This window comes from Neomonachus schauinslandi, chromosome 12 (genome assembly GCF_002201575.2).
Source record: "Neomonachus schauinslandi chromosome 12, ASM220157v2, whole genome shotgun sequence".
NCBI lineage: Eukaryota > Metazoa > Chordata > Mammalia > Carnivora > Phocidae > Neomonachus > Neomonachus schauinslandi.
In genome coordinates this window covers 53,462,584-53,485,480 of record NC_058414.1, presented here as the reverse complement: position 1 = coordinate 53,485,480, position 22,897 = coordinate 53,462,584, and the positions used below count along the sequence as shown (strand labels likewise).

At 46.4% G+C, this 22,897-nt stretch overlaps 1 protein-coding gene across 1 annotated transcript in view; it reads left to right on the top strand.

Annotated features, from left to right (window-relative positions):
• Positions 1–12,972, top strand: part of RAPGEF5 (Rap guanine nucleotide exchange factor 5) — a 225,725-nt gene extending 212,753 nt beyond the window's left edge. Inside the window, exons 26-29 of the mRNA XM_044920237.1 lie at positions 9–96; positions 5,572–5,636; positions 9,778–9,832; positions 12,855–12,972. Coding sequence (XP_044776172.1) covers positions 9–96; positions 5,572–5,636; positions 9,778–9,832; positions 12,855–12,970 — 324 coding nt within the window. The 3' untranslated portion in view covers positions 12,971–12,972. The remainder of the gene's footprint in view (positions 1–8; positions 97–5,571; positions 5,637–9,777; positions 9,833–12,854) is intronic.
• Positions 12,973–22,897: the final 9,925 nt, after the last annotated feature.

Below are 22,897 nucleotides of genomic sequence, written 5' to 3'. Positions count from 1 at the left end.
TTTGGCAGGATCCTTCCTTGAATCACAAAGCCTACAGAGATGCATTCAAAAAGATGAAACCACCCAAAATCCCATTCATGCCCCTGTTGCTTAAAGGTAACAATTTTCTGTCTTTTATGCTGTCCAGTTGCATCTGCAGAAATGTATCACTGTAACTGTACAGGGCTAAAAAAAAAAGAGAGAGAGAGACTTGGTATATTTCCTTAGAGTAATTTTGACATTCAAACCTAACCACATTTGCTCGCTGTCGGTTTTCACATGCTCCGTTATATCTTAGGTAGCTGAAATACTTAATTGTATTTGAGAGATACCAAAGCATTTTCACCTGACTCACAGAACTTGGCACTGGAAACTTGTGTTTTGGGTTTGCTCTGCTTCTAAGTGCAGTCTTATTTTCTTGGAGTCGACCCTCCACTTAATTCAACTAAGAAGAGGGCTGAGAAAAAGAACCCAAACAGAGATCATGCTCTGCATTTGCAGCTTATATTTCCAAGAGCTAATTTGCCAGGCTGCTGGTGTGTGAGAGAGACATACCTATGGTCAACCCCAGCAATATAGTTTGTGAATATTGTTGGTGGAGAATGTACTGTCTTTCCAGGAGTGGCATCCGTTTGGGAAAGTATGTAACGGCTGCAAGCTGGTCCACTGACTTCTCTTCTGTAGAGCACCAAATAATTTATCCCGAAACATGTTAGTTAAATTTGCTAATGAGATCTCAGTGGTCTCTTTCAAACCAAGGGAGTTCATTATAAGGAAGTTCTTTTGAATCTGGCCTGTGCTAACATTCAGTATATAGCCTACCTATGTGCTTTCCAGGAAAAAGGGATTTGGTCATTTTTCTTGGCCATATTTTGATTCTTTCCAAGGGATTTTATGGGAAGACTTTTTTATATAGCCTCCGTCCTTCAGAGGCTTGTAATTTCTGCTGGGTCTGGCCCCAATAACTGGACTCATAAATGTGATTCTGGAAATGAGCTGCCCGGGAACTAGTTTGCTGGATGGCAGGGCCATTCTCCTCCCAGCCCACCCCGCCCCCATCGCTACCCCCACTGGCAATGATGCTGATATTCCCTCCTTGGCTTCTCCCTAGAGCAACCTGAGCTTGCAGAATTACTGAGTTGCTGTGATCCCGGCAGCCTCTCATCCATTCTGCATCAAGTATAAAGCAAGAATCTTCCTGAAACAATACTCTATTAACACCACTGAGGCATGCAGATGCTTCATGCAAGCTGAAAAGATTCTGCTAAATGTAAATGGATGGGATAGGGAGAGATTGTAATGCCAAAATAACAATTTAAAAGTTTATTCAGGCTTCTGATTTTTATTTGCAAAATAAAACAACATCCTCAACTGGAGAGTGGGGGTGGCAGGTGGGAAGTAACACTTAGAATCTTTTAGACACAAATAGGAAACATAGGAAATGAAGACAGATCTGGGAAAGGAATTGATTTTAAGCAGAAAAAATTTTGAAAGAAAACTTTTAAGGTTATGAGAAATTAGTTGACAATGTCCCTTTAGCTTAATTAGATATGAGCAGTGCTTTTTGCTGTACATTTGTGATTTTCCCCCAAAAATATTTAATGCAGTCAAGTGTCTCACACGTCTTAGCTTGGATGCAATTTTCTGCTTTACTGAGTTTATCTAGACCTCTTTGTTGGCAGCAAAACAAATTTCCTTTTTTTCTACTGAAAATACATTCACTCTAGTAAATTAAACATTATTTCTTTTTTCGTTAGAAGCTTTCTTGAGTTTAAATAAGCACTTAGTTTTCCTTTTTAAATATTTTGTCATTATAAAAATAAACACCATTACCACTTTATATTGTATTTAAAATTATTGTTTTTGTCTGAAATAATCTCCAAAGAAATATCGGGTGAAAATTTAAAATATGTATGTATCATGCCTGAAACAAAACATTTTGGAAAAAATAAACAGCATTAATTTGGGGGTTTTTTAATTGCAAATTTTTTTTAAAGTTGCGATAAACTACTTTAGAACAACGAAACTTTTAGTGAAAATTCGCCCCTCTCCCCCTTGTGCCTCCCACTTTGGGTTACTGTTAGTTAGAGAAAAAGGACCAAATTGAACTCTTTGGGTGTTAAGAAGGATTAGGCCTCCCATGTTTCATTTTTGTGAGCCGGTCAGTTCTCAGTAAGCATAAGTAAGATTATCAAGTGAGTTCTTAACCTGAGGATCCTTCCAGCATCAGTTTTCCTGTTTCCCAGTTGAATTCTTGCCTTTTGATTTTGTTTCCCCCCTACTGTGGTATGGAATCCGTTCAGAAAGCGGATGAATGGAAAACCCTAAATAAGTGTAGGGAAAAGGATCCAGCTGAGCTAAAGTCAGAAGCAGCCAAACAGTCTGTACCATGCAGTGTTTTTGAAGATGGTAGTCCTTCCCAACAAAGTGAATATCAACAGGTGTGTGAAGATGAACCGAGGTCCTCTGGTGGGTTGTGTGTGTATCTCAGAGCCAAGATGACTACCGCAGATTTGCAGGGGCATTTAAATAAAAGGAATATTAGGGTGCTTGTATATTTCTTCCTCCTCTTTTACTTGCCATCTCCAAATGGAGTCGTTTCATCCAGTGGTTCTATTATATGAAGTGTTTGGAGAATGTTCAGGTGTCTCCAGATGAACAGTGCTCATTTCACACACTCAGCCTGGTGGGTACCCTGAACTGCTTCATAGCCCAAGGCTTAAGTTCTGAGATCCCGGGTTTCTCCCTCTCTTTCTTTCTTTGTCTCTTTTTTCTTTTCTTTTCTCTTCTCTTCTCTTCTCTTCTCTTCTCTTCTCTTCTCTTCTCTTCTCTTCTCTTCTCTTCTCTTCTCTTTTCTTTCTCCCCCCTCACCCCCTCCCTCCCTTCCTTCCTTCCATTTATTGGTTTATCTCTCTCACACCTTCCTCTTCACACACCTGCCATTCACCTGCATCAAAGCCTTCAGCCCCTTGAGCCCCCTTTTGGGTGGCAGCCCCTTCCAGCCTCTCTCTCCTTCCCACCTGGCCGTAAGCACCTTCCCTGCTCTATTCTCATGCCAGCATCAGCTGACCTCAAAGCCCCTGAGGGTTGGGGTTAAGTGAGACCACCCAAGAAGAGAAGAGACCTCAGGCTGGAGAGAAGAGAGGGAGCCACCAAGGAAACTTGAAAAATTGCAGACACACTCCATGTGCCATAAATCTGGCAAGGCGACTATGATGGGTTGTAAGACATGCCCAGGTCTATTCAGCTTGAGCTCCCAGAGAGACACAGTGGTGAGAGGAACCAGGCTCCCTGGGTTTGAATCCTGGCTGGGACAGGGGGAGCTGTGATCGTGGGCCAGCTACGTGTTCTTTGGCTGACAATTTCTTCACATTCTGTCCTGCTAGGGCTATACCTTACAGTCTTTTGTTAATGCTGTGTCTGATGCTGTTAATAAAGATGAGTGCCATTATTGCCGTGACCCCTCATCATTATCCATGGGAACACAGGGAGAGGATGACAATGATGTAACATGGGGGAAATGGACCAAGGGACTCAGAGATGGCGTTTGTAACCTGAGGTGTCAGGGAGTTAAGGGAGACTAGGCTTTTAGGTGGTGTGCGGTGTGTGATGTAGATAGAGTGCACACAGTGCTATTTGCCACACAAAAAAAGGTAAGAACTAACTGGGTCGACTACTCTCTAAGATTTTTTAAAAAGATTTATTTATTTTAGAGAGAGAGTGTGCACAAGTTGGGCGAGGGGCAGCAGGAGAGAGAGAATCCTGAAGCAGACTACATACATTCTGGGCAGGGAGCCCGATGTGGGGCTCCATCTCAGCACCCTGAGATCATGACCTCAGCTGAAACCAAGTCTGCTACTTAACCAACTGAGCCACCCAGGCACCCCCAAGGGTTTTTTTTATTTTTTAAGTAATCTTTACACACAACGTGGGGCTCAAACTTAAAACGCTGAGGTCAGGAGTTGCATGCCCTTCTGACTGAGCCAGCCAGGTGCCCCAGGACTACTCTCTTCTAAATACGGTGACACAGAATGAAAGCTTGTAGTTCTTTTCTGAAAGCAAAGTCATGAAAGATTATAAAATAACCAGAGAGTTTGTCAGATGATCATGTAATTGTGAATTGTTTTCCTGTTAGAACATCAGTTTAAAAGAAGGGGGGAAAATCTTAGGAAAACTTTGCAGTCAGTACTGGAAGCCGTAAGGAATGCCTTGAGGAAAGGTTTGTTATCAGGGTATCCTGTAACTGTGTAACTCGTGTCGCCCCCTGGTGGGCTGTCAAAGCTCAGCGGCCAAACGCATTCGAGGCATGTTTCCAGAGCACCTAGCTCATAATTGCCCCATAGGGACCAGCAGAATGAAAAGTCTTGATTAGATACAAATGCTTTCCCTTTCTATTTATAGGAATCTAAACCTGTTCTTTTCCCTCTTTTATGTCAGGTTACTTTAACAAGATAATTTTCATTCGGTTTGCTCTCCATGTTTGTGATCTAACATGATTATTTGCAGGCTCTTTTAACTGTAATATATTTCTTACTTTGATTCTTGTCTTTGAGGATTCCCTTAGTGCTCAGTCATTGACCCTCTGAACTGAGTTTTTATGAGTCATCCACTCATTGAGCTTCAGCTGCTATCTTTATTTTAACTAATTCCCAAATCCCTTTCTCTTGAGGAGGCACTTCCTGGGGGTTTTTTTGCAACCAAAAGGAGATTTTCGCTTGAACATCTTCTGCCACTTTAAATGCAGTGAGGCTCAAACCAAATGTAACTTTCCCTTCCTCTGAAAATATACCTTCATCCTACTTGCCTTATGTTCTTTTCGTCAGTGATACTTTTTTGCATCTATCAAGGAGGGCCAGAAACTTTGCCATTTTCTAACCTGTCCCTTTCCTCACTTCTGATACATAATCAGGCACTGGCTTGTGGACCCAAAAATCTAAATTGAAACATCTAGGGCGCCTGGGTGGCTCAGTTGGTTAAGCATCTGCCTTCGGCTCAGGTCATGATCCCGGGGTCCTGGGATCAAGTCCCACGTTGTCGGGCTCCCTGCTCTGAAGGGAGTCTGCTTCTCCCTCTGCCCCTACCCCCCTCATTCTCTCAATCTCTCTCTCTTGCTCTCACACTCTCTCAAATAAATAAATAAAATCTTAAAAAAAAAAAAGAAACATCTAAATCTAGATCTTCTAACATTTTAGGTAAAGCAGGCCCCATACACTTTGCCAGGAATTGTTAAAAAGCAAACACATAGATATTAAAATTCTTTTGTTTCTGGTTATTTAGTTCTCTTCTGCTCAATATTCTGGCCTAAAAACATAGTGGACTGGTTAAGTTATATTGGTTAAGTTGAAGTCAAGCACTTCACCGTAAGTACAAAATATGTCATTGCATTTATGTTATCTTCCCACACAGACACATAAATTATGCCTTTTCACATCAAATACCATACAGATTCAATTTCAATTTGCCTTGTCAAATTATGGAATAATGCACTATGTTTAAGAAAAATTAATAAGTTACACTGCATCTAGACCTTCTTAGCCCTGACTCATGATCCATTCCTAACAGCACATATATCTTTTTGTTTTTAATTTTCAGATGTAACATTTATTCATGAAGGAAATAAAACATTTTTGGATAATCTTGTCAATTTTGAAAAACTGGTATGTAAATTTTATTATTTCTCCCTTTTCCCCCCTATAAGGAAAGTGTATGCTTTTCTTTCTTGCTCCAGGAAACAAATGGTTTAAGTATTTTTCTCCTTTGAATGCATCGAGGTTTCCAGGAGCTTATCTGCCGCATGTTATGCGTTGTCACTAAAATGCATTCCAGTTAGAAATAGGGGTGCTAGCAAGGTTTTGAGAACCAAATATGAAAATCTGTTTTTTAGGTTTGAAAATGGAACTTCATTATGTTCACATCAGAGGTCGAGGGTGTGTTACTGAGCCAGAAATAAAACTGTAAGGTTCTGTCAGAAGGAATTCACACTCGGGAGGCTAAGCTCAACTGCTTGAAAGGCATCGCTCTGTGTCTCGGTGTGCACTGCTTCCGGGGCTCAGGAGAAAGCTTTTGGGGAGGTGTGTTCATCTCCAGTGCTCCCCACTCGGATATGAAGGTGGAATTTGTAGGGTGTGTGTGTGTGTGTGAGGGCAAGTACCACGCCTCTGTCAGCCCGTGGACAGCGTGCCTCTGTGGAGACAGCAGCTCTAGCGTAGGGCTCTCCCTGCTCACCAGTGAAAGGTCCTCAGTCAGTTCCTCCTTAGACATACCGGAAGGCCTCTTCCTGAATTATTTCTAGGACCTTCCCAGGTTTTTTTCTCATGTAGTGGGCTCCTCCTTACCTTTCAGACTGGCCTGGGACAGGGGAGGGGTTGCCTGCAAGAACTGAGCCAAGTGTAAAGTCGGAGGGCTCCAAAGAGGCCCAGTTGATGACAAGGATGGGTCTGTCTGATAAATGAACCTTAGTATCATAGATGAGACTGTCCTTCGTAGAGATGATACCAGTGACTGTCCAGAGATCCTGACCTTCGAGTGACTTTTTCAGCAATGATAGTGGGTTTGTGTGAACTCTTTTAGGAACTGACCCTCGGATCCCTGTGAACGAGGTCAGGCCTGTGACAGCAGGTTGAGGAAGGCAGGGGTTGCAGACCATGACCAAAGAGTAGTCCAAGTTGATGAGCCCAGGCGAGGTTTGGCGTCTGACCTTTGCCTCATAAGTGCCCTACTCTTACCGTCAGGTTCACTCACCAACAGAGGGTGAGGCAGCAGAGAACCCCTGTGCAACTTAAAAACCCAAATTCCTAGAATCTGGGAGACAGACATCTTGGAATATCTTGTCATAGCTCCATTTTAATCACTGGAGGATGATAGATTTGTGCCCTTTTTTTTTTTTTTTTTTAAGATTTCTTTATTTGATGGGGCGCCTGGGTGGCTCAGACGTTAAGCATCCGCCTTTGGCTCAGGCCATGATCCCAGGGTCCTGGGATCGAGCCCCACATCGGGCTCCCTGCTCAGCGGGAAGCCTGCTTCTCCCCCTCCCACTCCACCTGCTTGTGTTCCCTCTCTCGCTGCCTCTCTCTCTGTCAAATAAATAAAATTAAAAAAAAAAAAAGATTTGTTTATTTGAGAGAGAGCATGAGCAGGAGAGGCAGAGGGAAAATCTCAAGCAGACTCTGTGCTGAGCAAAGAGCCCTATGCGGGACTCGATCTCACAACCCTGAGATCACCACCTGAGCCAAAACCAAGAGCCAGACGCTTAACCGACGCCACCACCCAGGCACCCCTGTGCCCAGTTATTCTTTTTTTTTTTTTTTAAAGATTTTATTTATTTATTTATTTGACAGAGACAAAGCGAGAGAAGGAACACAAGCAGGGGGAGAGGGAGAGGGAGGGATCTTTCCATTGCTCTCTCCCATCTGGGCCTTTATCGAATTGTTCTCTTACTTTGCTGGCACTGAGGGGCAGCGACACAATGAACTTAACCAAACCACTGGTTCACTTCAGGGAGGAGATCCACTGCCAGTCTGCCCTCAACAACAGACAAGAGTCAGCTTATAAAGAATGCGCCTGGGTGACTCAGTCATTAAGCGTCTGCCTTCGGCCCAGGTCATTATCCCGGGGTCCTGGGATGGAGCCCCGCATTGGGCTCCCTGCTCAGCGGGAAGCCTGCTTCTCCCTCTGGTCCTCAAAGTAAATGGCACTTAAGATGTAGCCCGCCTCATGCTGACCCCCTCCTTGCACAGAGAAAACAGGGTGAATTCACATTTTTCGAAGGACAGAAATCTATTTTACATTGTACACAGCCCTGTGTTCTACTTGCATGCTGGGGAAGGAAACTGAATTTCCTAATGGAGTCAATATTTTGAAGGAATGTTTCTTAGCAAGGAACAGCGTATCGCTTAAGCAAAAACAGGATCATCTTTCACAATAACGAACCAATAGAACCTAACTGAATTAACTGGTGAGAAGCCAGTTCCTCATGATGGATATTAGCTTAAGCCAGCTAGCAAATAATTCAGTGTATTCTCTTTATCTGGCTGATACAGGCCAACCCATTAAGTCCAATGACGCGAAGGCCCAGAAGTGCGCATTGGGTCTAATGAGACGTCTGCTGTGCCCTCTGCTGTCTCAGCAGCTCTAACCGTTTCAGCCCTGAGCTATTAAATAACAAAGAAACAGACGTTTTTCTATTTTTCTTCTCAACTCCTCCATGTCGAGAGCGTCATCCTTTACCAGATCTTCCTCCTCCTCCTCCTCCTCCTTCCTGCTTCAAGAAAGCCAAAGATGAGGACCAGGACTGGGGTTTCACTGCGGCGCTCGGTACTCAGCCTTGCATCCGCTCCTGTGAGCCACACGAATGGCACACGATAGAAATCAGTGTGACGCCATAGCTTAGAATGAGAGACCTGCCCTGGGAATAGCGGTCAAATTTGGGGAAGGAAACGTAACAATACATTCACAGACATGAGTCACGTCTCATTTCCTTTACAAAGGCAGCCTGAGCTACTGCTCTAATCACTGTCCTATTTAATTTTCCACTATTGAGTAGAAATAAATTAGAAATACAGTGGAGAACAATTTAATAAGTAGGTCATGTTCAAACAAAGTTTCTGTAGTTTTGACAGATACTAAATTTAAAAATTTTGTACTAATATTCTTTAAGCAATAATTCATTGAGGGCTTGCTGTATATGGATGAGCCTTTGCTTGGTGTGTACACGCAGGATGGGAAAGATAATGACACGTTTGGGGAAGTTTGGAGGACCAGATAATGAATAATGTTGATTCTCGAATAATAGGATGATGTTTGGATTTTGAGATGAAGCAAATTAGAAAGTCACTGTGGATTTTCCAGAGGACTAGAACGTGATAGCAACAGTGTTCAGAGATTATTCTAGCAACCGGAGGGGAGGTATAGTAGTGCAGAACGTTGTCCTAAATGCTGTCTTTCTCCTTCACGGTGGAACACAAAAACCGAGAGAGCTAGAAGACTGTTGGAGGTACCCGAGTATGAGCTCATGGGATCTGGTCAAAGGCAGTCATAAGGTCAAGAAGACTTCTGCCTGCAGATCAGTGAGAACTTCAAAGAAAGAAATTAAAGCAAAATCCTGAAGACCATAGGAGGGAATGTAAATCATAAACAGAGAACAGTCTCTGTAATGACACTGGTGTTTTAGAAAATGTTTGCCTTTTGTAACTATCTCCTTTCCTGTCCTGATTTGAGATACTGAGTCTTTGATGCCACCAGTATTCCTACGGGCATTCAACACGTATGCGGGAGTCACCGTGTGCCGTATGACAGGTGCTAGGCATGCAGAGCCCTCTAGTGGCACCCAGCCTAGAGGAGGCGCAAAGATCCCGAGCAGTGCCGACCACACAGGCCAATCTATACTGTCCCGAGGAGCCTCCCAGATTCAGAAGGGAAATCTCAGAAAGGCTTCACGGAGAAGAGGCAAAACATCCCCTGACATGAAAAGCCTAGGCAGATTCGGACAGGGAGATGGGGGTGGGGGTGCTGGATTTCCTGACACCGTGTAAACAATGGGCTGTTAGAGTCCATGGCACGTGGAAACCCAGGGCTCAGTTGGACTCTGTGCAGCCCGGGTTGAGAGTGCTGTTTCTGCAGACGAAGACCGAATATCCTTTTGTAATCTAAGCTCAATATTCTCAGTTAAAGTCCAGTTCCAACTACAGCTCTTCTGTTTGCACCCAAGGGTGTAAAATCCTTCCATCCCGGCAGGTACCGCTATCCCAGCAGCACCCTAAATGACCCTTCCATTGATACGTTTCCTGCTCTCCCTCGCAGCACATGATTGCCGACACGGTCCGAACCCTGAGACACTGCAGGACTAATCAGTTTGGTGAGTACTGGGAGTCAGGCACGGGATGTCAGCTCACCGCCCCTGGGCACAGACTGCGAGCCAGTCACAAGTGTTTGGTGGGAATGTACTGAAACAGATTATAAAGTGTAATATGCAGATGCTGTATTCTCTTCTCATTTCGTCACTGCCTGTTTGGGATGCAGAGGAGGACAAGATACGGCAGCTTTTCATCCTCTCTCGGCAGCAGGTTTCCCCCATACAGAGTGACTTTAGATGATCAGAGGCTCCCCACCGTACCCCTGACCCAGAAAGTCTGCTTGCTTGTCCCGGGGCTCCCAATTACCAGTGGGTTTATCAGGGGTGACCTGTCCCTAAACTCCTTGTTTGGAGGCTTCCTGGAATAGGAACACAGTTTGCAAAAGTGCCTGAAGCAGCCTTCCAGAATCTTTACTCCTCTCCAACAAAAACTTCCTGTCTAGAGCCACCTTTCACTGAAAATGTATTTTTCTGAACACTTCTGTGGACTCCCCACTGAGATGAACGTATGTAGGAATATGTGTTCCTCTTTAAACCTCAAGCATAATTTACACTGTTTAAATAGCATTAAAACCCTGCAGGAAGGAAGGAAATCAACTCTGTTGAGTTCAAGGAGCGTTCACATGGGCACCAGCCTCCCGACACCAGTGTTGGTGATAGGTGCATGGAGACCGTTAACACAGAGCAGAAAGCGGAGCCTCAGAGAGTTAACCTGTTCAGCAGAGTCCGCCTGATTTCCTGACCCATCCTCTTTTCTTTGCCTTGTGCAGGTCCTGTAGATAAGAAGGGCAGTAAAAAAAATTAGAAAGTTAAATTCAATAATTACAAATCAGTCAAAGCTGACCGCTAAATAAAGCTTTAAGTAAAACATCCTCATCATAAAGTAATTGTCTCAATAATACAAAGTACACATAAAGTAGAAAGACCCAAGTCCTACTTCCTAAGGATAGGTGCATATTCTTAAGAATTTTTTTCTGTCCCGGCTGGTCTTGACTGGCCATATTGTCCCCTACAAAGCAACGGAAATTCTGTATGAATTACCAAGTTTCTGCTTGAAAGGGAGAGTTACCAATACAGGACCTAAGTTTTTAAATACTTACATCAGTTACTGCCGCCTGATACGTGCTTATGTAATTCTCTGTGAAGCACACAATAGATTCACTTTCCGTAGAAACGGTGATAATAACGCTGTTGTGGAGATTCATTCAAATGTGTAAGCATAATGTTGCTGAGTGTTGGGCTCATAGTCCTTTCATCCTCCCTTGCCTCCCAAGTACTGGTGGGTGCTCAGCTCATTCTAAGACATCAGTCTCACTGACCAAGAGACTCTGCAAGTGTGGGCACGAAGGTTATACTGGCTTGGTGACCTCGACCCTGTCCTAACCTCCCATCACCAGGGAATAAGTCTGCGCAGTACAAAGCATAACTCTTTGTGTTCTGTATTTACATATCTTTAAAAAATTGTGTTTGTGACTGAATTAGTGAAATTAATTTTGACAGTTTATGTAGACCTAGCAAACCCATGTCAGCCACCGGGATAAAATAAGATGACATTGATCAAGCCACTTAGAAATTATACAGTGCCAGGCAGCCGTCACTGTCGTGGTTGGGACCATTCATTCATTCTGCCATCTTCAGGCCAAAAAATTAAGAACAAGATTATCTTTGTACCACTATGTTTCCTAAGCCAGTATTTACTAAACCAAAAGCAGTCTCTCAGGGTCTCACAGAGAAGGTGTTCTAGAATAATACAACTTTTTGGTCACTTCCAAACAAGTGGAATGGTAAAAAACTTTAACTCCTGGTGCTTCGACTCTTCGAAACCAGGAAGCCTCATTTGCCATTAAACCTTAAGAATTACAAGCTACCCATGTCATACACGCCTTAAGTGATAAAACACAGGGGTCACAGAGGAGGAAAAAAAAATGCACCTCAGCAAGAGAAAAAAGTTGCCGCTTTAAAATGCTTAGCCTCCTGCGGGCCCTTCTCCTCAAGCCGAAAGCCACTGCTCCCATCTGAGACACCGGGAAGCCAGGGGAGGTGACGTCACCATCTGTCTCGCAGGGACATTGTTTCTCTATAGCAGTTTAGTCAGGCCCCCGGTGCCTTGAGGTTTGGGGGGAGTTTTTTTGGATTGGGTTTGGGTTTGGCTCTGGGAAGTGGCCTTGCCCCATTGTGCAGGCAGCTTTATCTCAGGCTCCTTATCAGAGCTGTCACCGGGTGGCACGGACGTACGTGCTCAGAGGGCACGAAAGCTTCTTGCGGCCCTTCAGGTGCTTACGGCCCTGGCTTTGGGAGTGGAAAACCCCCTTGCCTTGTCCTTTGCTGGGTAGACATTTTTTTTTTTTTTTTTTTTTTTTTTTGCTGGGTAGACATTAGCCCATCCACATACTTCTGGAAGTTGCTTTGCTTGTTAAGCATACCTTAAGTTCAGTTCTGTGATACCTGTTCATTCAAATAGTTCCTTCATTTTTTTTTTTTTTTCAAAAAGTAAAGACGCCAAAGAATTATACGGCATCTAAACACAAACTCTGGTGTCCATGCACTGAGCAGATGGGCAGTGATTTCTGACGATTCCAGACTGAGCTAGAAGAGCCAGGGAAAGCCACTGAGGCAGGCAGTTGCTGTGTCGTGGGACCGTGGACGCAGACTCGGGAGCCACATGGCCTGGGCGCCGGTTGTGCTCTGCCCCCTCCTGGCTGTGTGTCTCTGCAGCTTCCCATTCTGGAGGGGTTTCACTAAGGCAATCACTGAATACTAGATAGCGTTAGGTGATAAGTGCTCTATGAATGTTAGTAAAGCAAATAGCTTGCCAGTCTAATTACCTGACCTGAGGACCAAGTCTGAGCTGGAGAAGCATCTCCACCGTGAGGATACAGACCTCCCTTCCCGCATGCTGACTTTAGGCGTCTACCTGGTAGATGTACTCGAAGCCTCAACGTGAGACTTTACTGGTATTTAGACATAGCGTTTCTGCTCTCATGAGATTGACTTGTCTTTTTTTTTTCCTCCCAAAAAACAGGAGGCGACGTGTCTCCAAAGGAGCACCAAGAGTTGAAATCCTATGTAAATCACCTGTATGTCATTGACAGCCAGCAGGCCCTGTTTGAGCTGTCCCACAGGATTGAGCCACGGGTGTGAGGGCCCCCCTGCACCTCCCCCATAACTGCAGCACTTTGAGCTGTGGGCACGTGAGTGCTGAGCACGTTGCTTTCCTGTGAGAAAAGAAGTTGTTGAGTTTTATCAGCATAAGATGCACACAGGAAAGCCAAGCAAAGCATGTTCAGGAAGTGATGTCAGCCGCCAGAGATGGGGAGAGGCCTCTCCAAGCTGCTCTCAGAACAAGAAGGCAGAAAGAGTCAGAAGCATTCTTGAAATGGAGAAGTCTTCTGACTGCCTTTTTGATCCAACCCAATTTTGATCTTGAGGTGTGCCAGCGTCAAGACAAGAGCATGTCTTGTCCTAGTGACCAAATGCATCAGCACGAGTGTGCATGAGCCGGGAGTTTTACTTTGCCTGGTGGTAGATTACTGTGTATAGGCTGTCAGAGAAGCAGCTCATTTGAACACCTAAAGACAGTGATGGCATCTCAAGATTTCCAGGGAAAAGGAGTGGCTGCTGTCAGTACAAACAGTGACATCACCAAAAGCCCCTCATGTCTAGGAAGTTAGTGCGGACCAGCAGCTGGCCTCCGTGCTCTGATTTCCAGAAGGGAGATGTCAAGGCACGCATTTCTTTGCATCCACAATCACTTGTCGATGTAGGCTTGCGGGGGAAATGCGTTTCTGCACAACTGATCTGCAGCTCTAGGCTGCGTCGCTTTGCCAATAAGGAAAAATAGTAGTCATCTGCAAGAAATGGGCTCACTTTAATTTTGGGGGATTTTCTTCATATATGCAAGAAGATTCGCATTTCTTATTGGGAACAATGTGATTTTTTCAAAAGCACAGTGTATGATAGAGGGTAGGCACTCAGTAACGATTTCGAGGGATACCGGAGTCCCAGAGGCCTGCCTTCTTGTGCCTGATGAGGCCCTGGTGTTTTGCTGGCCTCCAGCAGGCTGCTCAGTAACAGCCACCACAGGGAGGCTAAGTGGGATTGATGTGGCACGCACTTAGCCCTCACGAGACAAGAGCAAGGTAGTGACTAGTGACCGCCCATCTTACAGCAAATAAGAACCCCCAAATACCCAAATGTCTGATTGATGTTGGACACTTAGAAGTCCTGCAGTCCACCTCCCAACCGACGGCCGGAGCCTTTCTATAATTTGTCTTTTTTCCCCCTGCCCAAAGTCTCAGAGTCTTTTAGTCTATTTTTATTCCTATTTTGGCTCCTCTAGCAAATAAAACCTCTTGTTATTCTGAAGAACTGGTTAGAGTATTTCCCTCGAGCTTCCCGTGAACAACAAAAGCCTGTGGGATACAAGAGTGAAATCCACCGCTGCGGGCTAGGTGCTCGTCACGTTGCTAAAATATAAGGGCCCTGCTTCATGTCCTCAGCCTTCATTTTCCATGCGTGTGAATTCTTCACGCTCCTGCCTGCTCATCCCTCAGGTGCCCGCACAGAACTGCTTCCTGCTGTCCCATCCACACCTTATGACAGAGATGTGCCCGACGCTTGCTAATACCCTCTCAGCGGCGCTGTTTCCTGGGCTTAGGAACCATACTGAGTTTGCGAGATCACGGGAAGGAACCACATGGAGAAAATTTGGGGGAGGACTTTCAAAAAGACTCCATCTGTCCCCACAGTTGAAACTTGAGTCCTGAAAACTAACAGGGCTATAAGAGAAAGGCACCATCCAGGGCTGGGCCACTCAAAGACAAGCTCAGGCTACCGGGTAATGGACTGAGACCCTGGAGAAGATGAGAGCTGGCGGAACCGGGGAAAACCGGCTCCTCTCACGGCTGATCAAGGCGAAAGCTCTCCCCTTGGCAATTGTTGGGGATAGCCTGGGCTTACAGCACAAAGGCCTGTGTTCTCACCTTTTCTCTGCTCTAGGGAGGATCATTTGGCCAGTGTGATCATGTCAGGCCATTTTGACCTTGTCTCCACATTTTACCATTAGATCTGTTCACATTAGGTCTCCATTGCTCCCACCAGATCATTACCTCTTGAGGACTCATTTTCAGTGGGGAATGATTTCAGCATAGCACCTGCTGCTTAGATCCCAGTTCAGATACGTACACAGCCAGATGAATCCACACATACATCGCATTTGGACACCTTCCGATGGTGTGGTCAGTATTCCATCCGGTGTGGGTAGACCCAGGCCGGGGAGAACGTGATGCTTGCCAGCACTTCGCGCCAGCCATGGTCATGTGACTCTCAGGGCAGCAGCGGGAAGGGAGGGTTTTGTGTAGTTTACATTTGCTTTTTCATCCCTGTCTTCTGAATGTCAGAATTTCCAAGTCTTTCTGAAATTTAACAACTGTCTCCAGAGATTTCCCAAGCATCAGCAGCTCAGCAGTTTCCGAAGCCCGTGAAGACTTAAATCTGGAACTCAAGAATCAAAGGCAGAACCGTGGGAGCCTGATTTGGCTCAGCATGAAACTTGCCCTCACAAAGCCGGGCTGTCCCACAGCGAGGCCGCCTGTGAAGAGGGATGGGCTGTATTCCCTTTCCAAATACTTGCCCACATCTCTTGGGAATAGGTTCTGTTCTGGCTAGAAGGGCAGACAAAGATGTCCAAGCTCCTTCCCAGGTCTTAAATTTGTGTGGTTGCCTAAGACCTCCATTCACTCTGAAAACCTCCTGTCACCTGCCGCCTTCCTCAGCAAGTGGCGCGTGAGCACTTCTCCGTGGGTTCTTGCTGCTGCAGCACAACCTCCAGACAGTCCTGCAGGCCTGTGGATTCGTCCGCGTTCCAGCAAAGCAGCCCTGCTTAGAAGTTAGCACAGGACAGGGTCCTGCGGGCAAAACTGCAGCCTTTCTGAAACTTTTCTCCATACGTATTTGCAGATGTTCCAAAGGCTACAGTGTTTTAAATTCACTTTTGTTATAATCTGTACAATTACCAACTGGTTATAGTGCTAAATATTATGACCTGCATTCACTTTATGTTAGTATCATTAATGATGTTTGAATAAATGCATTTTCCTAGACCCCTGTCCACAAGCAAGTTGCGTGGAGCATACACTGAATTCGCAAGGATGAGGAATAAAGCAAAAAGCCAGACCTCCCTGTTGGTAAGCAGAAGGCGTTGTGCCATGTAGACTAGCCTCTGAATAGAGAGAGACAGTTGCATGAAAGAGGGAGTTGGTGATTTCTGGTCCCTGGAGCTGGGCTTCACCACGGCCCCAGTCCCAGCCCCACTGTCTTGTTACGGCCATCGCGCACAGCACAGATCCCAGAGCTCGCGTTCTCGGGTGGCATAGCTAATCCGAGCTTCTCAGAAACTAGGCAGAAACATTAAAATGGAGGAAGATCAGGTCCACTGCAGTTGTCTAATATGGAGTTTCTTTTAAATGCTTCAAAGACATGTCCTTAAAATTTCAGCCTGCATATTAATGAGTGGGCCATCGTGCTTAAAACTAGTAGGGGAAAGAAAAGTTTTTAAAAATTGCCAAAAAGTTAGATGAAATTGTACTACTGTGTAAAGCAAAGCTGTGTATACTACACGTTTTTTAGCAGAGTAATATTTATTTGCATAGCCTATTTATTGTATTCGTATTACACGGTTATTAAATACTGGGATGAAATGGATGCCCTGAAGCAAGGACTCTCGCCTTTTAATGTACCATTAATTAGGACTGATGTGACATTGTCAGCTTGCGTTAACAATTAGAAGACAGAAACCCCGCAGTCAGGGTGTCTACCTAACTTCTCAGGGACTACACTTTGTAGTTTTCCACCATTATAAGAGCTGGTAAATATGAAACACTTGTGGAATTACCAGAATTGCCATTAACAGTATTTTCTTTCTCCTTATGTTGTGCTTTCTGCTTCTGTATATATGACTGTGCTGTGTATTTATCGAAGCTAGTAAGCAATAATTTATATGTAAAAAATGGCCAAGCAATATAAGGTGAAAACTTATATAAGTCACTGTTACCTTATCTTGTATTTTCAAGTGTTTTTTAAAAATTGCTTTTCCAAATACAAGATTATGTTCAAGATACTATTCGTGCCTCATAGCTTCTTGCCGCATCTGTGGACTCCGTAGCCTGTGTCCTGGCCCTCACTGTTTGGGACCCAGAAATCATTTGCTCACTGAGAGAGCCACCAGTAGGTGGAGAGGTTCCCAGGCTGCCATGGGGCTGTTGGGGGACCTAAGACCTTGTGTAGGAAATGACATCAGTATTCTCCCATTCTGTCGCCCCTGTCATCGCACTCAGGTGGGATCAGGACCTCTCCCTTACCAATCCAGATACCGAGGGAAGCTCCAGGCCCTGCCTGCACCAGAGCTGTGGGAGGGACACTGAAGCACAGGGTTAATAACCAGCTCTGGGGTGGTGGGAAGACTAGACCATATCATGGTTCAAAATCTCTACCCCTTCTTATGGCAGGATCATACCTCCTGCTCACTGATGTCAAGCTTTGGCATGTGGTAATTCCTTCCTGTCAGAGGATTATGTATCTCGCCATGTTGAACTCAGGAGCGGCCAAATGTCCTGCTGTGTCCAGTGAAAAATGGGGAGAAGTGACCTGTGCAGCCTGTAAACTAAAGCTTGACAAGATAGCCATGCCTGCCAGGTCGCTTCCGCCATGAGACCTACCATGTTCCGGGAAGAGGTGTCTCCGTCTGCCTGGGTCTCCAGCTTGTGAAGGACACATAATTTGAGTGAAACATAAAACATCATCATTAGAAGCCACTGAGGTTTGGGGATGATTTGTTACCTCAGCAGAATTAACCCAAGCTAATGAAGTCTCCCAGGGCATGTCTTTCTTGATAAGCTGTCCTTTCCCTCAGTGTATGGGCAATAGTCAGGCTTTGCAGAGCACCTCATGGATGGAAACTACTTGTTGTCACACAGCCAAGCAGAGGCCTTGTCTTTATATGGGAAAGGGTAAAGAAGACCAGAAGATGATTTTCTTGGACTCTCATCACCCAGAAGTGGCCCTTCTGGATGTCAAGGGAAAGTTCTTCTCTGAGGTCGTCTGGGTCCCCGCTGAGTCACCTGTGTATTTGCTTTCCACTCACTACATTAAACAAACAAGATTTCTAACACTTTAGACCCGCTAATATTCTTCAGTAGAGTACTCCTGCTCCGGAAGGCCCCACAATTGCGTCCTAGTTAGCAGGAGCACCAGCAGCCTTTCCCAGCACAAGAAAGGCATACCCAACAAGCAAGACAGACATACTTTGCAGAAGCATGCGGTCCCGAGCATCTGCACTTGGCTCTTGGGGCCGTGAGCTGAGATCCCTCCTCCAACCACACTCAGAACTGGGTCCAACTATAGCTCTCAGTTTTGTTTCTCTTACGGTGACATGATGTTTGCTCAGGAGGAACTTGACCTACTCCTCAGCCCTACTGTGGCTCCTCATTATGCCTCCCACCTCCCCTACCCCGGGCTGGGGGGTCTTCCAGGGGGTGGGTTAGGATTCCCTATGGTTGGTTTTCAGGGTATTTCTGCCACAGGGTCATTTCACTCCTCACCACAGCAGTCCCATAGTAAGCTCTGCAGCCACCCCTGAGTCCTGTGCTTCACCCCAACCTGGGGGGAAAGGAACCTCTGGGTCCTCCTCACATGGCTCTGGCACTCCAGGGTGAAAGCAGGGCAGGGGACGGAGGGTGGGAACTCTTCCCAGCCCTTCCCTGCTGGCCAGCCATATCACCTCACCATTTCTCTCCTGCTAACACTGTACCATGTTACAGATCTCAATGCGCCTGGGCATTTTCCCCTAGGAAGACAAGAACAGGTCTACTTGTTGTGGACTTGCTCCCAGTACCTCGGGCTGTTTCTGACATCCCCGGGTTTTAGACCTGGAAGTGGGGAGGGTAGAAAAGTCAGGCATTCCTCGCTGGACCTCTCTTCTCCCAGAAGACCCATAGGCAGGCCCAGCCTGGGAGCCTTGCTTGCCTGAGATGCTCCCCTGGGAAGTGGTTCTAAGCGCTCCTCCCCGAAGGCCCCTTTCCTGCTCACAGACATCTGAGGTTCCCATGTTGTCTGTGTGTGGTGAGAGGTGGTATTTTCTAGTTAGAATTTGCGAGAAAATAATCGCGTTCTGAGAGAATCCCTGTAGCTGACCACTTGCTCTGATAGTCCCGACAAAAACAAAACCAAAAACGGTGCAGCAGAAAGATTAAAGTCTGGAGGCACCTGGGTGGTACAGTCGTTTAAGCATCTGACTCTTGATTTCAGCTCAGGTTGTGATCTTAGGGTTGTGAGATCAAGCCCTGAGTCGGGCTCTGTGCTCAGCAAGGAGTCTGCTTAAGATTTTCTCCCTCTGCCCCTCACGCTCATGCTCTCTCTCTCTCTTTCTCTCTCAAATAAATAAATCTTAAAAAAAAAAAAAAAAGGAAAGATTCAGGTGTCAAAAGCAATTAGCCCACATGGGAGACTTAAGGCAATGGCAAGATCTTTCCCAAGTTTTGTGACAACAGTGTGTCTCTGGTATCTCGTAACTCAGAAGTTCCTTTGGGAGAATCTCATATGGTGAGGCCACCACCAGGCTAAGTCCACAGTGTGGAGACCATCTGGACTGCCCACTCCGACATCCCCTGCTCATCAGCTTCACCAGCATCCCCATCCCGTCCCCCTGACTGAGCTCAGGCCCTTGCTGTCTAGTCTTTCAGTCATTACAGCAAACTTCTACCTGTGTCCTTCCCTCACCACAGGCGGTCTCATGAATTTCCCCCATATAATCTCCAAACTGCTCTCAAAATTTTTGTTTCCCAAAATGCAGATGTGATCATGCTTCTGCCCGGCTCAAAATCCTTCAGTGGCACCTCCAGGCTATAGAACTAAAGCTCAGTTGCCTGCAAGTGCTTCATCCTCTGGCTTCTGCTTACCTCTCCAGGCCCAAGAAACAGGCAGATGCCCCAGAAGACTAATAATTTGGTACCCTCTTTAAACTGATATTCTGGGGGGCGGGGCGATTGATTCCTACTAAATTATCTAAATAAATACGTGTATGTGAGGCTTATTTGCTACTTTCGAAGTGCAAAATCTTAAAGCCCTACAGATAATGCACAGCTAACTGGGGTGTGGAGGGCCCCTACCTGGAGGAGTCCAGGCCACCAGAATTGCCTTAGGATACTGAGCTCCTCCCCACCAGAGTCGTGCGAACAGACCTGAAACCAACTCGCTCATTACATGAGGACTGTGCTAGAAGACTTTTAAGGTCCCTTCCAGCCAGCCACTGGCTGCTAAGAAAGCTGGTGCAAATCTGTGATTGCTAGAGCTAATTGGTTTTGTTTTGCTTTGGTTTTGTTTGTTTGTTTTTACAGAAGAGACTTGGCTGATGTGGGAAATAAGAACTGTTCATGCTCCTTTGTATTCAGTTGACCCCTGCTCCGCCTCAAGCTGGAAAGGAAAAGGCCCCCGCCCCTTCCCTGTCCTATGCCCCATGCTGACTCCACAGTCGTACCAGAGATGAGTGCTGGCCATAAATAACCAAATAAAGGCCCTGGAATCACTGTGGCGGGGCCTGCTTCTGAGTACCAAGCGGGCTACTGCCTCCCGAAGGGTAAGGAGGAGACACAGGAAGGGTAGACTGTCCATTCAGTGGCCTCCGCATGCCCCGCTCTGCCATTTGGCCCCAGCAGGCCTTCTCTCCCAGCCCCCCCCACCTGGATCCAGCACCCAGATCTGCCCAGTCTCTTCTCCATGCCCCCCCCAAACACATTGTGCCCGCGACCCCTCCGTCCCTCCCAAGTAAGTCTTGTCCACTCCAAAGCCCTCTTGGATGACCCCATCCCCCACGGGACCCCCTTTCCCCTATCTGCATTCTTGGAAGCAGGGCCCACCCATTGCTCTCTGGGGAACCACCCCCTGTTGTCTTGCCCCCCATCAGCGTGGGCTGCCTCGAGGGTCAGGAAAAGGCTTAACAGGGTGGCCTCTGAGTCCCGACTGCCAGGTTGAGATCAGGCTCATTTAAGAGTTGGGGGAACTAGTGAAAGTTTCCACCTTGACTGTGCATCATAAATGGGAGGTTAATACGCCCCCACCCCACAGGGTTGTATGAGAACCACAATAAGATGCATGTAGAAGTGCTGACTACAGTGCCTGGTACATCGTTGGCACTCAACTGGTGACTACTGGTGAAGATGATGATGATGAAGAAGAAGAAGATGACAACTGGATGCATGCCAGGAGATTTGCACCCACATTTCTACTCTCTTCTGGGCAAATCCCTGAATTTCTCTTATGCTTATTGCTCTCAGTTGTCAAACAAGACAATTAGCACCATCTCTGCCACCGGGCAGCCGTGACCATGAAAGGGACAGTGCGTGTGAGAGTCCTCTGTGCGTGCTAGAGTGAGAGACAAGTGGATTTCCTTTTGAATCCCCGCATGCCCCGCACGACCCTGGGACACAGCAATGGCTCCCTATATGTTTGCTGATCCATCTGAGCAAAGATGTCTGCATAGAGCCTGCAAAGTTGGGGTCCTACTAATGTCAGCATTCACAGATGAACACATGGAGGAAAGAGGCAGATCAGACCTTGGGCCTGTTCACACCTGATCCAGGGCCACCGCCTCTTGCAGCTCCCGGGAGGGAGGGCTTTTCCTTGGCCCCTCCCACACCATCCCCAGCCGTCCCCCCCACCCAAACTCCGACCCCAGGGCCAGGAACTCCTGGGCAGCAGCTCCACCTAACAAGCTTCGAGCTTCCTGGTGGCCAACCAGAAGCATCACGCTTCTGACCCGAGACTGAGAAGGACAGACACTTACTCTTCCCCTCAAAGGGATTTTCTGTGGTTTCATTTAGAGTACGTTGGTGCAAGCACTAGACGACTGAGCCCAGACTGAGCCCCGGATGGAGATGAAGTGCCCTTTGTAAGGCAGAAAAGCCCGAGAGGCCGGAAGCAGGAGGGCCAGCCCATGCCTGACCTCAGGTTACACTTGCCTAGTGTTTTTCTTCCCTAAATCACCCAGTAACTTTCTCTCTCCTCCCGCCTCTCTCTTACTAGTAAGCTAACACTAATCTGCAACACACTTCATCAACTCTACCTCATACACATTTCTTGAGCACCTACTATGTGACAGGTAGTCTTCTAAGTGATAGGAAAACAGCCATGAGCATAACAAAGATCCCTTCATGGAGCTTCAATCCACTTGGAGAGCTAGACAATAAACAGGACACATAAGTAAAATCAGCAGGAGTAGCTCAGAAGGTGAGAAGCAGGGAAGGGGACTGGAGCGAGCCAGGCAGGCGGGTGCAACACTTGACAGGACAGCCAGGGAAGGTCGTTGCTATGGGCTGCATTGGTCCCCTCAAAACTCACATGTTGAAATCCTAACTGCCAGGATTTCAGAATGTGACCTTAGTTGGAGACTGGGTCTGTACAGAGTTAAAATGATGTCATTGCAGTGGGCCCTCTAGTAAAACTGGTGTCCTTATAAGAATGGCAGATTCGGAGATCACACAGGGAGAACACCACGTGAACGTGGAGGCAGTTGCTTCCAACAAAGGAGAGAGGCCTGGAACAGACTCTCCCTCACAGCCCTCGGAAGGAACGGACCCTGCCAACACCTTCATTTCAGATTTCCAGCCTCCAGAACTGCGAGACTATAAACTTCTGTTGTTTGAGCCATCCAGTTTGCGGCACTTTGTTATGGTAGCCCTGGGAAATGAATAGAGCCTTGCTGAGAAGACCTGAAAAGAAGGAGGGAGCCAGCCACGATCCCAAATGTGCACCTGGGCTTTAAGGACCAACAGGGAGTCTGGTGTGGCTGGAGCCCATCAGTGAGGAGAGAGAAGCAGAAGAGGCCAGAGACAATGTGGCCAGAACACACAGAGCCTGGATGTTTCCTCTAGCTCAAAGGAGAAACCACTGGAAGGTTTCAAGCAGAGAATGACATGATCTGATATGTGTTTCAGCGAGATCATGCTGGCTGCTGACTTCCCAATAGACCAAAAATGGGGTAAGGGTGGAAGCTGGGAAATCAGTTAGGAAGGTATT